Source organism: Engystomops pustulosus, chromosome 3, assembly GCF_040894005.1.
Source record: "Engystomops pustulosus chromosome 3, aEngPut4.maternal, whole genome shotgun sequence".
Taxonomy (NCBI): Eukaryota; Metazoa; Chordata; class Amphibia; order Anura; family Leptodactylidae; genus Engystomops; species Engystomops pustulosus.
The window spans coordinates 220,327,212-220,343,708 of record NC_092413.1 but is presented as its reverse complement, the minus strand read 5'-3'; the positions used below and the strand labels follow the sequence as shown (position 1 = coordinate 220,343,708).

Here is a 16,497-nt window from a genome sequence, read left to right as displayed (position 1 = left end):
GAGATCTTACAAATGGTCCTAAATTAAAGACTTGTACAATCGCATTTATACTTTTGCACTAAATTGTACTCAATCTGAGCTGCAGAACTGGCAGTCCTATGTAATAATAATAGTAAGTCCTATGTAAGACACCAACCTGTCATTTGTCTTGTCTGTGATTCCCAGGATACAATGTGGCAGCTCTCCGCCTTCCGTCTCTTCCTGAACTTCTGGTTTGTAATATCATTAAGCTCCGCCCAGAGTGGAGATGGCGTCTTGGCTGACTTGGGATCGGGATACATCCTCGACACTCCTCAAGACCAACCCAAGCAGCCGCGATATCACCCAGAAGAAACCAACAAGTGTCAGCTGACTTTCGTCACCCCACGCCAGGAGCCATGTGCCGAGAAGGACAACTCCCACAGCATCAAGGAGGACGTGAAGTATCTTCAGAACATTCTTCAGGACCACAACCGGGTCCTGCAGAGCCTTAAGTACACGGTCAACGCTGACGCTCAAGACTTGGGCTACCAACAGGTCATCTCCGAACACAACAAGGGAATCCGAGAGGACAACAAGGAATTCTATGGCACACTGAACAAGATCATTCACGAGCTCCACACCCGGATGGATGATGATGGGGCCGAGCTCCTTGACGAGAGAAAGAAGTAAGAATCTCCACTTTTTGGTTTGACCAACTTCAGATGTTTTTTTTCCCACAAATCAATAGCTCTTGGGATGTAAAACAACTTTGCCTATTATCTTTGTTACCTAAATCCAGTAGTTTCCTAGATATCCCCCTCAGATTATCTCAGTGCTGCAATAGCTGCTTCCTCTCCCTCTGCTGATAAGCCCTGGAGTCTATAGATATGTTTATCTGATGTTCATCAGATGTTTCATGGGTGGACAGGGACTGCTTCTCCCTGCTCATAGAGGAGGAGGTCATGTGACAGAGCTCTCTGTGTATGTAGCAAAGCTGGATGTGTCAATGCAGATGTCTTCTGCTCAGAATAGTGAGGTGCAAGATCTCCCCTGTTCCCTATCAGTCCCTCCATCCCAGTCTGCGATTCTACAGAACTTTCTCTGTATCTCTCTGCACCTCATGCTGCTCCCTTCCCCCACCTTCTACTCATCACTATCAGCTTTTTGCAGATAAGCCATTAACTCTTGGTGCACACACAGCGAAGGCTATAGATTGCATGTACCTGGAGTACTTATGATTTCTTCTACTTATTACATGTTCCCTGTTCCTCCATGAGACGGGAGCTGCCGGGCTGTCACCATATACATCCTGTATGTGCACTGTGCAGTGTTCACTGGATTTACTTGTTGGGAATTAATTTGATTTAATGCTAAATTACTTTAGAGAGAGAACACAAGGCATCATGGGATCTGTGGGCATAATAACTGGTCTCAGCTTGAGGGCACAGACAGACAGACATTAGTCTCCGCCCACTTCACCTCTGGTGAGAAAGTTGTTTGTATTCAAAGGTGTAATCACATATAATAATTTGGTAAACTCATTATAATTTAACAGTTATGCTTTAAATGGGGTTGTCCAGAGTTTTATGGTTACATACATACCTTCTTCTCCAACTTCTCCTTCTTCACCTTCTTTTCTAGAGTTACATAATGCCTTAGATATCAAGTGAGCTCTTAACTTTGACTGACCACAACCTGGTATTAATTTACAAGGAATTTGAAGGGAAATTTACTGACGACTTGTCCTTAAATGGGGTTTACCAAAGTTTTATTGTTATCCTCTTACCCATAGAACTTTTTCTCCATCCATGTCAATTTGAGCTCTTAACTTTGCCTGACCACAAGCTGGTATTAACATTCAAGAATATTGAGAGGAAATTCACTATCCTTAAATGGGGTTTCCCCAAGTTTTACTGTTAACCCCTTACCTACAGACCTTCTTCTCCATCTTCACTTTCTTTTCTAGAACTACATATTGGGGCAGATTTACTTACCCGGTCCATTCGCGATCCAGCGGCGCGTTCTCTGCGCTGGATTCGGGTCCGGCCGGGATTCACTAAGGTAGTTCCTCCGCCGTCCACCAGGTGGCGCTGCTGCGCTGAAAAGCATCGGAACGCACTGGAGTTCACCGGCTCGGGCTGAGTGAAGGTAAGTGCAAGCTCTGCGACAGATTTTTTTTAAAAATGCAGCGGTTTTTCCGAATCTATCGGGTTTTCGTTCAGGCTACACGCCCCCGATTTCCGTCGCGTGCATGCCAGCACCGATGCGCCACAATCCGATCGCGTGCGCCAAAATCCTGGGGCAATTCAAGGGAAATCGGCGCAAATCGGAAATATTTGGGTAACACGTCGGGAAAATGCGAATCGGGCCCTTAGTAAATGACCCCCAATGTCTTAGATATCAACTTGAGCTCTTAACATTGAGCGACCACAAGCTGAGATTAACATTGAAAGATTTTGAGGAGAAATTTACTGAGGACTTGAAGGAGTTGTCCCAATTTATATTGTTAGCACCTTACCCACTGACCTTCTGTTGCATCAGTTATGGCTGGAGGTCCCACATCAAGCAGATATTTATGGACTTTAGGGGTAGTTCTTCATTGCGTGATCTTTGTGGATCCAACCACATGGAGGTCATATATAGGTGCAATTTTTGGATTTTTTTAGAGGGCAGAATCCCATAACGTAAAGACAGCGTGTCCCACCCCTAATGTCCCATATTGAAGGGTTTGAAGTTGATCTCTTGGTCATAGACATTATCGATCCCTATTACCTTCTGAGTGTCCTGTGATTGTCTCCTCCAGATCTTATCTGTCCCCAGATAACCAGAGCCTCAGAGAACAATGCCTGCAATCAGTACAATCAGGACACAATCTGATTGGCAGGATGACTGATGATCCTCAGATTGGATCTTCAGGTAACAGCCTGGAAATCAGCAGAATAGTCAGACAGGCAGCCGAGGACTAATGACATTATAATGACAGGAGGTCCTATCACAAGTGACTGCACCTGATTTCTATAGCCGTTAACCCCTTCATCAGAGGAGTTCTGTCTTTGGCCACACAGACTGCAGCCAGTGTCATGTAGTGTTCCTGAAGATTTGCATTAAGTAGCATTAGCAGCAGGACTGTGAAATATGGATTTATATTCCAGGATTGTAATGAGATGCTGCTGTGCTAATCCATAGAACTTCTCTCTGAGTAACTTTAACCAGCAGCGTGATACTGCTTTCACCAAGAGCAGAGGGGAGGGCATGTATATATAATTCCGTTCAAAAGACCCCCAGGATACACCGGCTGTACATATATCACTATATACAGGAGATCCCCAGGTTATACCGGCTGTACATATATCATTATATACAGGAGATCCCCAGGTTATACCGGCTGTACATATATCATTATATACAGGAGATCCCCAGGTTATAGCGGCTGTACATATATCATTATATACAGGAGATCCCCAGGTTATACCGGCTGTACATATATCATTATATACAGGAGATCCCCAGGTTATACCGGCTGTACATATATCATTATATACAGGAGATCCCCAGGTTATACCAGCTGTGCATATATCATTATATACAGGAGATCTCCAGGTTATACCAGCTGTACATATATCATTATATACAGGAGATCCCCAGGTTATAGCGGCTGTACATATATCATTATATACAGGAGATCCCCAGGTTATACCGGCTGTACATATATCATTATATACAGGAGATCCCCAGGTTATACCGGCTGTACATATATCATTATATACAGGAGATCCCAAGGTTATACCAGCTGTACATATATCACTATATACAGGAGATCCCCAGGTTATACCAGCTGTACATATATCATTATATACAGGAGATCCCCAGGTTATAGCGGCTGTACATATATCATTATATACAGGAGATCCCCAGGTTATACCGGCTGTACATATATCATTATATACAGGAGATCCCCAGGTTATACCGGCTGTACATATATCATTATATACAGGAGATCCCAAGGTTATACCAGCTGTACATATATCACTATATACAGGAGATCCCCAGGTTATACCGGCTGTACATATATCATTATATACAGGAGATCCCCAGGTTATACCGGCTGTACATATATCATTATATACAGGAGATCCCCAGGTTATAGCGGCTGTACATATATCATTATATACAGGAGATCCTCAGGTTATACCGGCTGTACATATATCATTATATACAGGAGATCCCCAGGTTATACCAGCTGTACACATATCATTATATACAGGAGATCCCCAGGTTATACCGGCTGTACATATATCATTATATACAGGAGATCCCCAGGTTATAGCGGCTGTACATATATCATTATATACAGGAGATCCCCAGGATACACCGGCTGTACATATATCATTATATACAGGAGATCCCCAGGTTATACCGGCTGTACATATATCATTATATACAGGAGATCCCCAGGTTATACCGGCTGTACATATATCATTATATACAGGAGATCCCCAGGTTATACCGGCTGTACATATATCATTATATACAGGAGATCCCCAGGTTATACCGGCTGTACATATATCATTATATACAGGAGATCCCCAGGTTATACCAGCTGTACATATATCATTATATACAGGAGATCCCCAGGTTATACCGGCTGTACATATATCATTATATACAGGAGATCTCCAGGTTATACCAGCTGCACATATATCATTATATACAGGAGATCCCCAGGTTATACCGGCTGTACATATATCATTATATACAGGAGATCCCCAGGTTATACCGGCTGTACATATATCATTATATACAGGAGATCCCCAGGTTATACCGGCTGTACATATATCATTATATACAGGAGATCCCCAGGTTATACCGGCTGTACATATATCATTATATACAGGAGATCCCCAGGTTATACCGTCTGTACATATATCATTATATACAGGAGATCCCCAGGTTATACCGTCTGTACATATATCATTATATACAGGAGATCCCCAGGTTATACCAGCTGTACATATATCATTATATACAGGAGATCCCCAGGTTATACCGGCTGTACATATATCATTATATACAGGAGATCCCCAGGTTATACCGGCTGTACATATATCATTATATACAGGAGATCCCCAGGTTATACCGGCTGTACATATATCATTATATACAGGAGATCCCCAGGTTATACCGTCTGTACATATATCATTATATACAGGAGATCCCCAGGTTATACCGGCTGTACATATATCATTATATACAGGAGATCCCCAGGTTATACCGTCTGTACATATATCATTATATACAGGAGATCCCCAGGTTATACCGGCTGTACATATATCATTATATACAGGAGATCCCCAGGTTATACCGTCTGTACATATATCATTATATACAGGAGATCCCCAGGTTATACCGGCTGTACACATATCATTATATACAGGAGATCCCCAGGTTATACCGTCTGTACATATATCATTATATACAGGAGATCCCCAGGTTATACCGTCTGTACATATATCATTATATACAGGAGATCCCCAGGTTATACCGTCTGTACATATATCATTATATACAGGAGATCCCCAGGTTATACCGTCTGTACATATATCATTATATACAGGAGATCCCCAGGTTATACCGGCTGTACATATATCATTATATACAGGAGATCCCCAGGTTATACCGGCTGTACATATATCATTATATACAGGAGATCCCCAGGTTATACCGGCTGTACATATATCATTATATACAGGAGATCCCCAGGTTATACCAGCTGTACATATATCATTATATACAGGAGATCCCCAGGTTATACCGGCTGTACATATATCATTATATACAGGAGATCCCCAGGTTATACCGGCTGTACATATATCATTATATACAGGAGATCCCCAGGTTATACCGGCTGTACATATATCATTATATACAGGAGATCCCCAGGTGATACCAGCTGTATATATATCCTATATACAGGAGATCCCCAGGTTATACAGGCTGTACATATATCATTATATACAGGAGATCCCCAGGTTATACCGGTTGTACATATATCATTATATACAGGAGATCCCCAGGTTATACCGGCTGTACATATATCATTATATACAGGAGATCCCCAGGTGATACCAGCTGTATATATATCCTATATACAGGAGATCCCCAGGTTATACCAGCTGTACATATATCATTATATACAGGTGATCACCAGGTTATACCGGCTGTACATATATCATTATATACAGGAGATCCCCAGGTTATACCGGCTGTACATATATCATTATATACAGGAGATCCCCAGGTTATACCAGCTGTACATATATCATTATATACAGGAGATCCCCAGGTTATACCGGCTGTACATATATCATTATATACAGGAGATCCCCAGGTTATACCGGCTGTACATATATCATTATATACAGGAGATCCCCAGGTGATACCAGCTGTATATATATCCTATATACAGGAGATCCCCAGGTTATACAGGCTGTACATATATCATTATATACAGGAGATCCCCAGGTTATACCGGTTGTACATATATCATTATATACAGGAGATCCCCAGGTTATACCGGCTGTACATATATCATTATATACAGGAGATCCCCAGGTGATACCAGCTGTATATATATCCTATATACAGGAGATCCCCAGGTTATACCAGCTGTACATATATCATTATATACAGGTGATCACCAGGTTATACCGGCTGTACATATATCATTATATACAGGAGATCCCCAGGTTATAGCGGCTTTACATATATCATTATACACAGGAGATCCCCAGGTTATACCGGCTGTACATATATCATTATATACAGGAGATCCCCAGGTTAAACCGGCTGTACATATATCATTATATACAGGAGATCCCCAGGTTATACCGGCTGTACATATATCATTATATACAGGAGATCCCCAGGTTATACCGGCTGTACATATATCATTATATACAGGAGATCCCCAGGTTATACCGGCTGTACATATATCATTATATACAGGAGATCCCCAGGTTATACCGGCTGTACATATATCATTATATACAGGAGATCCCCAGGTTATACCAGCTGTACATATATCATTATATACAGGAGATCCCCAGGTTATACCGGCTGTACATATATCATTATATACAGGAGATCCCCAGGTTATACCGGCTGTACATATATCATTATATACAGGAGATCCCCAGGTTATACCGGCTGTACATATATCATCATTATATACAGGAGATCCCCAGGTTATACCGGCTGTACATATATCATCATTATATACAGGAGATCCCCAGGTTATACCGGCTGTACATATACCATTATATACAGGAGATCCCCAGGTTATACCAGCTGTACATATATCATTATATACCGGAGATCCCCAGGTTATACCGGCTGTACATATATCATTATATACAGGAGATCCCCAGGTTATACCGGCTGTACATATATCATTATATACAGGAGATCCCCGGGTTATATCAGCTGTACACATATCATTATATACAGGAGATCCCCAGGTTATACCGGCTGTACATATATCACTATATACAGGAGATCCCCAGGTTATACCGGCTGTACATATATCATTATATACAGGAGATGTATATCTTGTACCCAGGTTATACCAGCTGTACATATATCACTATATACAGGAGATCCCCAGGTTATACCGGCTGTACATATATCATTATATACAGGAGATGTATATCTTGTACCCAGGTTATACCAGCTGTACATATATCACTATATACAGGAGATCCCCAGGTTATACCGGCTGTACATATATCATTATATACAGGAGATCCCCAGGTTATACCGGCTGTACATATATCATTATATACAGGAGATGTATATCTTGTACCCAGGTTATACCAGCTGTACATATATCACTATATACAGGAGATCCCCAGGTTATACCGGCTGTACATCTATCATTATATACAGGAGATCCCCAGGTTATACCAGCTGTACATATATCATTATATACAGGAGATCCCCAGGTTATACCAGCTGTACATATATCATTATATACAGGAGATCCCCAGGTTATACCAGCTGTACATATATCATTATATACAGGAGATCCCCAGGTTATACCGGCTGTACATATATCATTATATACAGGAGATCCCCAGGTTATACCGGCTGTACATATATCATTATATACAGGAGATGCCCAGGTTATACCGGCTGTACATATATCATTATATACAGGTGATCCCCAGGTTATACCGGCTGTACATATATCATTATATACAGGAGATCCCCAGGTTATACCAGCTGTACATATATCATTATATACAGGAGATCCCCAGGTTATACCAGCTGTACATATATCATTATATACAGGAGATCCCCAGGTTATACCGGCTGTACATATATCATTATATACAGGAGATCCCCAGGTTATACCGGCTGTACATATATCATTATATACAGGAGATCCCCAGGTTATAGCGGCTGTACATATATCATTATATACAGGAGATCCCCAGGTTATAGCGGCTGTACATATATCATTATATACAGGAGATCCCCAGGTTATACCGGCTGTACATATATCACTATATAGAGGAGATCCCCAGGTTATACCGGCTGTACATATATCACTATATAGAGGGGATCCCCAGGTTATACCGGCTGTACATATATCATTATATACAGGAGATCCCCAGGTTATACCGGCTGTACATATATCATTATATACAGGAGATCCCCAGGTTATACCGGCTGTACATATATCATTATATACAGGAGATCCCCAGGTTATACCGGCTGTACATATATCATTATATACAGGAGATCCCCAGGTTATACCGGCTGTACATATATCATTATATACAGGAGATCCCCAGGTTATACCAGCTGTACATATATCATTATATACAGGAGATCCCCAGGTTATACCAGCTGCACATATATCATTATATACAGGAGATCCCCAGGTTATACCGGCTGTACATATATCATTATATACAGGAGATCCCCAGGTTATACCGGCTGTACATATATCATTATATACAGGAGATCCCCAGGTTATACCGGCTGTACATATATCATTATATACAGGAGATCCCCAGGTTATACCGGCTGTACATATATCATTATATACAGGAGATCCCCAGGTTATACCGGCTGTACATATATCACTATATAGAGGAGATCCCCAGGTTATACCGGCTGTACATATATCATTATATACAGGAGATCCCCAGGTTATACCAGCTGTACATATATCACTATATACAGGAGATCCCCAGGTTATACCGGCTGTACATATATCATTATATACAGGAGATCCCCAGGTTATACCAGCTGTACATATATCACTATATAGAGGGGATGTATATCTTGTACCCAGGTTATACCAGGATTCTCACTTGTTTTCTTCCTTAGACTGAAGAAAAACTTCCTGCTGATGAATAATCTTCTCCTTACGACCTTCCACTTGGCGGAGAAGTTGGATAAGACGTCGCAGGATCTTGGTGACCTCCTGGAGAAGCAGCTGGAGAGATCGACCTCCTTGTCCTACAGGAACATGTTAAAATCCTGATCCTGGAGCGAGGACCATAGAGATGTGGGGGGGATCCTGTACTGGACATTGGGGGGCGGCCTGTACCCCATGGTCTCCCCCCCACCGCTGTGGACCTGACACCTTCCGGCACCGCTATGGACCTGACTCTCTCCAGCACCGCTATGGACCTGACCCCCTCCAGCACCGCTATGGACCTGACCCCCTCCAGCACCGCTATGGACCTGACACCCTCCAGCACCGCTATGGACCTGACACCTTCCGGCACCGCTATGGACCTGACACCTTCCGGCACCGCTATGGACCTGACTCTCTCTAGCACCGCTATGGACCTGACCCCCTCCAGCACCGCTATGGACCTGACACCCTCCAGCACCGCTATGGACCTGACACCTTCCGGCACCGCTATGGACCTGACACCCTCCGGCACCGCTATGGACCTGACACCCTCTGGCACCGCTTTGGACCTGACACCTTCCGGCACCGCTATGGACCTGACACCCTCTGGCACTGCTATGGACCTGACACCTTCCGGCACCGCTATGGACCTGACACCTTCCGGCACCGCTATGGACTGCTTACAATGTTTCTGGACAAAGAATATATTACATGATGCGGCTTCAACACAATGGTGGTTATTATACAAGTGTATCATGTATGATGGCGGTATTATATCTGCTACACACAGGTTTAGTGCACACAATGGCGGCATTCATTCCACTATACACAGGTATATAGCACACAATGGCGGCATTCATCTCCGCTATACACAGGTATATAGCACACAATGGCGGCATTCATCTCCGCTATACACAGGTATATAGCACACAATGGCGGCATTCATCTCCACTATACACAGGTATATAGCACACAATGGCGGCATTCATCTCCGCTATACACAGGTATATAGCACACAATGGCGGCATTCATCTCCGCTATACACAGGTATATAGCACACAATGGCGGCATTCATCTCCGCTTTACACAGGTATATAGCACACAATGGCGGCATTCATCTCCACTATACACAGGTATATAGCACACAATGGCGGCATTCATTTCCGCTATACACAGGTATATAGCACACAATGGCGGCATTTATCTCCGCTTTACACAGGTATATAGCACACAATGGCGGCATTCATCTCCGCTATACACAGGTATATAGCACACAATGGCGGCATTCATCGCCACTATACACTGGTATATAGCACACAATGGCGGCATTCATCGCCACTATACACTGGTATATAGCACACAATGGCAGCATTCATCTCCGCTATACACAGGTATATAGCACACAATGGCGGGATTCATCTCTGCTATACACAGGTATATAGCACACAATGGCGGCATTCATCTCTGCTATACACAGGTATATAGCACACAATGGCGGCATTCATCTCCGCTATACACAGGTGTATAGCACACAATGGCGGTATTCATCTCCGCTATACACAGGTATATAGCACACAATGGCGGCATTCATCTCCGCTATACACAGGTATATAGCACACAATGGCAGCATTCATCGCCACTATACACTGGTATATAGCACACAATGGCGGCATTCATCTCCACTATACACAGGTATATAGCACACAATGGCGGCATTCATCTCCACTATACACAGGTATATAGCACACAATGGCGGCATTCATCCCCACTATACACAGGTGTATAGCACACAATGGCGGCATTAATCTCCTACTACTACTCAGGTGTGGTGCACACAATGGCGGCATTCATCTCCGCTATACACAGGTGTATAGCACACAATGGCGGCATTAATCTCCTACTACTACTCAGGTGTGGTGCACACAATGGCGGTGGTACATTGGCGTCAGTCGCTTCGTTATGTCCGTGAATGCGCTTCTCCAGTATTTTCCTATATAAATGTAAATGTTTTCTGCTTCCATTTGAGAGACGACACATTCAGGGTTTGGCGGTATTATACACACAGGATTGGGAACAATGCAGCACAGCAGTAATGGCGCCATATAGTGCACCATGAATTGTATTATATTATATGAGGAGACGGAGGGAGAAGACAGACGACCTTCAGCATAGGAGAATATCCCGCTACCTTGTATAACACAGATCCAAAACTCTGAGCTCTTCTCTATGACAACGGTTTATCTGATACATTTCTCCAAACCCTGTATACAGACAGGCACATCTCACCACTAGAGGGGGCTCAGGAGCTTCCTGCATACAGTGTACACACAGGATGTGGTTATCTCCCTCTAGTGGTGGCTGAAGGTAGTCAATATATTGATCTGTCTATACATTGTATGACACATAGCGACACAGAAGATCCTGGAATGTGGGAAATGCTCGGATCGGGAAGAAGGGGTTGGATACAGGAGCTTTTCCTCATGTTATCACCACTTATATGAGCTTAAAGGGAACCTGTCATCAGCAATTGGCTCAACAAACCACTGCCAGAATATTGTCAGGCAGCGTCACACCTTCTAGTTTTTGTTTCTTTCATGGTCCTGTGTGGTGACATCATCCAGAAAAACAACGATGAAGTGATCTGTAAATTGGTTGTATAAAGTCAAGGAGGCGGAGAGTTTCACACTGAAGTCAAGGTGGGGATCTCTAAACTCCTCCTCCTCAGTGATTGGCATTGTGCACAGCACTTCAGGAGATCTGGATAGTGATGTCTCGGGATGCAGGACCATCAGTTACAGTGAAAGGGGCTTTCTGAGGAAGAGAGAGCTTGACTTCAGTGTTAAAATCTCCGCCTCCTTGACTTTATACAACCAATTTCCATCTCACTTCAAAGTAGATTTTATGGAAGTGCCACATGCTGCTAGTGTTTTATAAGGTCAGTTTCTGCTGACAGGTTCTCTATAATTGTTTTCCTTGTACTTTCTTTAGAATCTCAAAGTAACTTTTCGTCATGTTACACCCCCCCCCCCCTACTTACCAGTAACTACTTGTACTATTATCTTTTCCCCAAACCTCCATATAAAATAATTGTTATTGGAATATAAGAAAATGTGTCAGACTTAGATACTGAATCTCCATCTATCCCATCCTTCCTATTCTGCCTGGCTGCAGCCACCACTAGGGGGAGCTCTCCGTGCACTGTGTAATAATTAAGGTGAATGTATAAACCTCCATGACAGAATGTGAGCTCACAGAGGGATCACATTACAGCTGCCTATAGTAGTGTATGGATACAGAAGGAGAAACAGCACCTGAATGAGAGACATCGGAATTCTGCTGCTGCACGTAGTCATTTTCTATCTAACCCGAAGTGCTTTATTCATATCAGCACAGGACAGTCTCTATAATGTCCTATATGACCCAGGTGATGATTCTGAGTGAATGGCAGAGGAGAGAATAAGGATAACAGAAGCTGCTGCAGCTAACAGTAAGTAACTATCTCACATGAGTACAGGGCAGTATATCCCATAATGACCTCTATGATCCTGCTGATGCTTCAGAGGGAGCAGATTCTCCTCTACAATCTGTGGAGACAACATAGCAGTTACTCTCCAGCCACCAGCTCTGAGAATTACAAAAAGATCCTGCTGATAGGAAAACACTGCAGAACAGCCATCATAACGCCCCAATCATGACACCCACATATGACACCCACACATGACATGGAAAGTCACCTAAAAAGGTAAAAGGAGTCTGTAATATCAATGGAATCTAAATCTACATGAAGTGAGCTCCCCCTAGTGGTGGCAACAGGAAGCCATAATGTAATCATGTAACTCTATGGCTTTGTTTAGCGGTGAGGTCATCCTCTTCTTCCAACTATCTCTGGGACCCCAAGTGACACCCAATACAGTCTTGTCACCCACTAGCAGGTCTTGTCACCCATTTACAGGTCTTGTCACCCACTAGCAGGTCTTGTCACCCATTTACAGGTCTTGTCACCCATTAGCAGGTCTTGTCACCCATTAACAGGTCTTGTCACCCATTAGCAGGTCTTGTCACCCATTAGCAGGTCTTGTCACCCATTAGCAGGTCTTGTCACCCAGCTTTTCCAGTGATTAATCCTTTGCTCCTATATAGTCACATACCTTGTCAAATTTGGATTTCAGGACCTTAAGTGATGCCCATGCAGACACAGTAAGGTCCTCATCATGGCCACCCTCAGTAGGGGGCACCACATGACCTGCCACTCACTATGTGTGATCACCATGTAACGTCATGTAACTGTATGGCCGTATTATTTACACATTGTATAGTTGGTATACGGTCTCTGTATGTCGGTATTATATTGTGCAGTATTACATTAGGTCCTTGCTACTGTATAGCGCTATTATTTTAGGCATCTGTATGGAAGTAATATTTAGGGTCCTATGTTATGTACCGAGGGTCCCATAAAGGTCCCATCACTGGAGCCAGAATCTGATGTGACCACGAAGACTTGTAACAATGTTATGATCCATAAAAATGACATTTATGAAGAATTTTGATACTTTCGTGGTGAGGTATGATTATACATCTCTCCAGGGACAATACATAACACTGGCTGCAGAGAGCACAGAGCACAGCAGTGTGAGGTCTGATTATACATCTCTCCAGGGACAATACATAACACTGGCTGCAGAGAGCACAGAGCACAGCAGTGTGAGGTCTGATTACACATCTCTCCAGGGACAATACATAACACTGGCTGCAGAGAGCACAGAGCACAGCAGTGTGAGATCTGATTACACATCTCTCCAGGACAGTACATATCACTGGCTGCAGAGAGCACAGAGCACAGCAGTGTGAGGGCTGATTACACATCTCTCCAGGGACAATACATAACACTGGGGGCAGAGAGCACAGAGCACAGCAGTGTGAGGTCTCATTACACATCTCTCCAGGGACAACGCCTAACACTGGCTGCAGAGAGCACAGAGCACAGCAGTGTGAGGGCTGATTACACATCTCTCCAGGGACAATACATAACACTGGGGGCAGAGAGCACAGAGCACAGCAGTGTGAGGTCTCATTACACATCTCTCCAGGGACAACGCCTAACACTGGCTGCAGAGAGCACAGAGCACAGCAGTGTGAGGTCTGATTACACATCTCTCCAGGGACAATACATAACACTGGCTGCAGAGAGCACAGAGCACAGCAGTGTGAGGTCTGATTACACATCTCTCCAGGGACAATACATAACACTGGCTGCAGAGAGCACAGAGCACAGCAGTGTGAGGTATGATTACACATCTATCCAGGGACAATACATAACACTGGCTGCAGAGAGCACAGAGCACAGCAGTGTGAGGTCTGATTACACATCTCTCCAGGACAGTACATAACACTGGCTGCAGAGAGCACAGAGCACAGCAGTGTGAGGTCTGATTACACATCTCTCCAGGGACAATATATAACACTGGCTGCAGAGAGCACAGAGCACAGCAGTGTGAGGTCTGATTACACATCCCTCCAGGGACAATACATAACACTGGCTGCAGGGAGCACAGAACACAGCAGCGTGAGGTCTGATTACACATCTCTCCAGGGACAATACATAACACTGGCTGCAGAGAGCACAGAGCACAGCAGTGTGAGGTCTGATTACACATCTCTCCAGGGACAGTACATAACACTGGCTGCAGAGAGCACAGAGCACAGCAGTGTGAGGTCTGATTACACATCTCTCCAGGGACAGTACATAACACTGGCTGCGGAGAGCACAGAGCACAGCAGTGTGAGGTCTGATTACACATCTCTCCAGGGACAGTACATAACACTGACTGCAGAGAGCACAGAGCACAGCAGTGTGAGGTGTGATTACACATCTCTCCAGGGACAGTACATAACACTGGCTGCAGAGAGCACAGAGCACAGCAGTGTGAGGTCTGATTACACATCTCTCCAGGGACAGTACATAACACTGGCTGCAGAGAGCACAGAGCACAGCAGTGTGAGGAGATACCTCTAGGATAATACATAATAGTGGCTGTGATTTTGCTGGGTGAAATATGTTGTCACAGAACCCAGGACATAATGTTATTACATGGAGGGTAAAGTCCTGACAACTAACATGTAGACAGAGAGATCCTGACATGTAACAAGCTGAGAGCGGGACCAATAATGAAAGAAATGATTGTAAGATCCTGACAACTTACATGTAACATAAGTGACCCTGACAACTGCTGTAAGAGAGTGAGATTTGCAGCTTACATGGGGGGCACTGTACTGACAATACAAGTCTATAGACAAGTAGGTGGAGCCCGGGAGGAGACAGAAATCATCTAGAGAGAAGGAGACTGTGACTGCAGGCAAATGTCCCGTGAGAGATATCATAACCACTGAGCCAGTAGTAACATAGTAAGACTCTTACTAACCACTGAGCCAGTAGTAGTAACATAGTCAGACTCTTACTAACCACTGAGCCAGTAGTAACATAGTAAGACTCTTACTAACCACTGAGCCAGTAGTTATATAGTAAGACTCTTACTAACCACTGAGCCAGTAGTAATATAGTAAGACTCTTACAAACCACTGAGCCAGTAGTAACATAGTAAGACTCTTACTAACCACTGAGCCAGTAGTAACATAATAAGACTCTTACTAAACACTGAGCCAGTAGTAATATAGTAAGACTCTTACAAACCACTGAGCCAGTAGTAACATAGTAAGACTCTTACTAACCACTGAGCCAGTAGTAACATAGTAAGACTCTTACTAACCACTGAGCCAGTAGTAACATAGTAAGGCTCTTACTAACCACTGAGCCAGTAGTAACATAGTAAGACTCTTACTAACCACTGAGCCAGTAGTAACATAGTAAGGCTCTTACTAAACACTGAGCCAATAGTAATATAGTAAGACTCTTACTGACCACTGAGCCAGTAGTAATATAGTAAGACTTTTACTAAACACTGAGCCAGTAGTAACATAGTAAGACTCTTATTGACCACTGAGCCAGTAGTAATATAGTAAGACTCTTACTAACCACTGAGCCAGTAGTAACTTAATAAGACTCTTACTAACCACTGAGCCAGTAGTAACATAGTAAGACTCTTCCTAAC

The 16,497-nt window shown here is 43.5% G+C and overlaps 1 protein-coding gene across 1 annotated transcript in view; it reads left to right on the top strand.

Moving 5' to 3' along the window:
• LOC140122730 (uncharacterized) overlaps positions 1 to 13,940 on the top strand; it is a 103,036-nt gene extending 89,096 nt beyond the window's left edge. The window contains exons 2-3 of the mRNA XM_072143878.1: positions 166 to 647; positions 9,358 to 13,940. Of these exons, the coding sequence (XP_071999979.1) occupies positions 166 to 647; positions 9,358 to 9,514 (639 nt within the window). The 3' untranslated portion in view covers positions 9,515 to 13,940. The remainder of the gene's footprint in view (positions 1 to 165; positions 648 to 9,357) is intronic.
• The last annotated feature ends 2,557 nt before the right edge of the window (positions 13,941 to 16,497 follow it).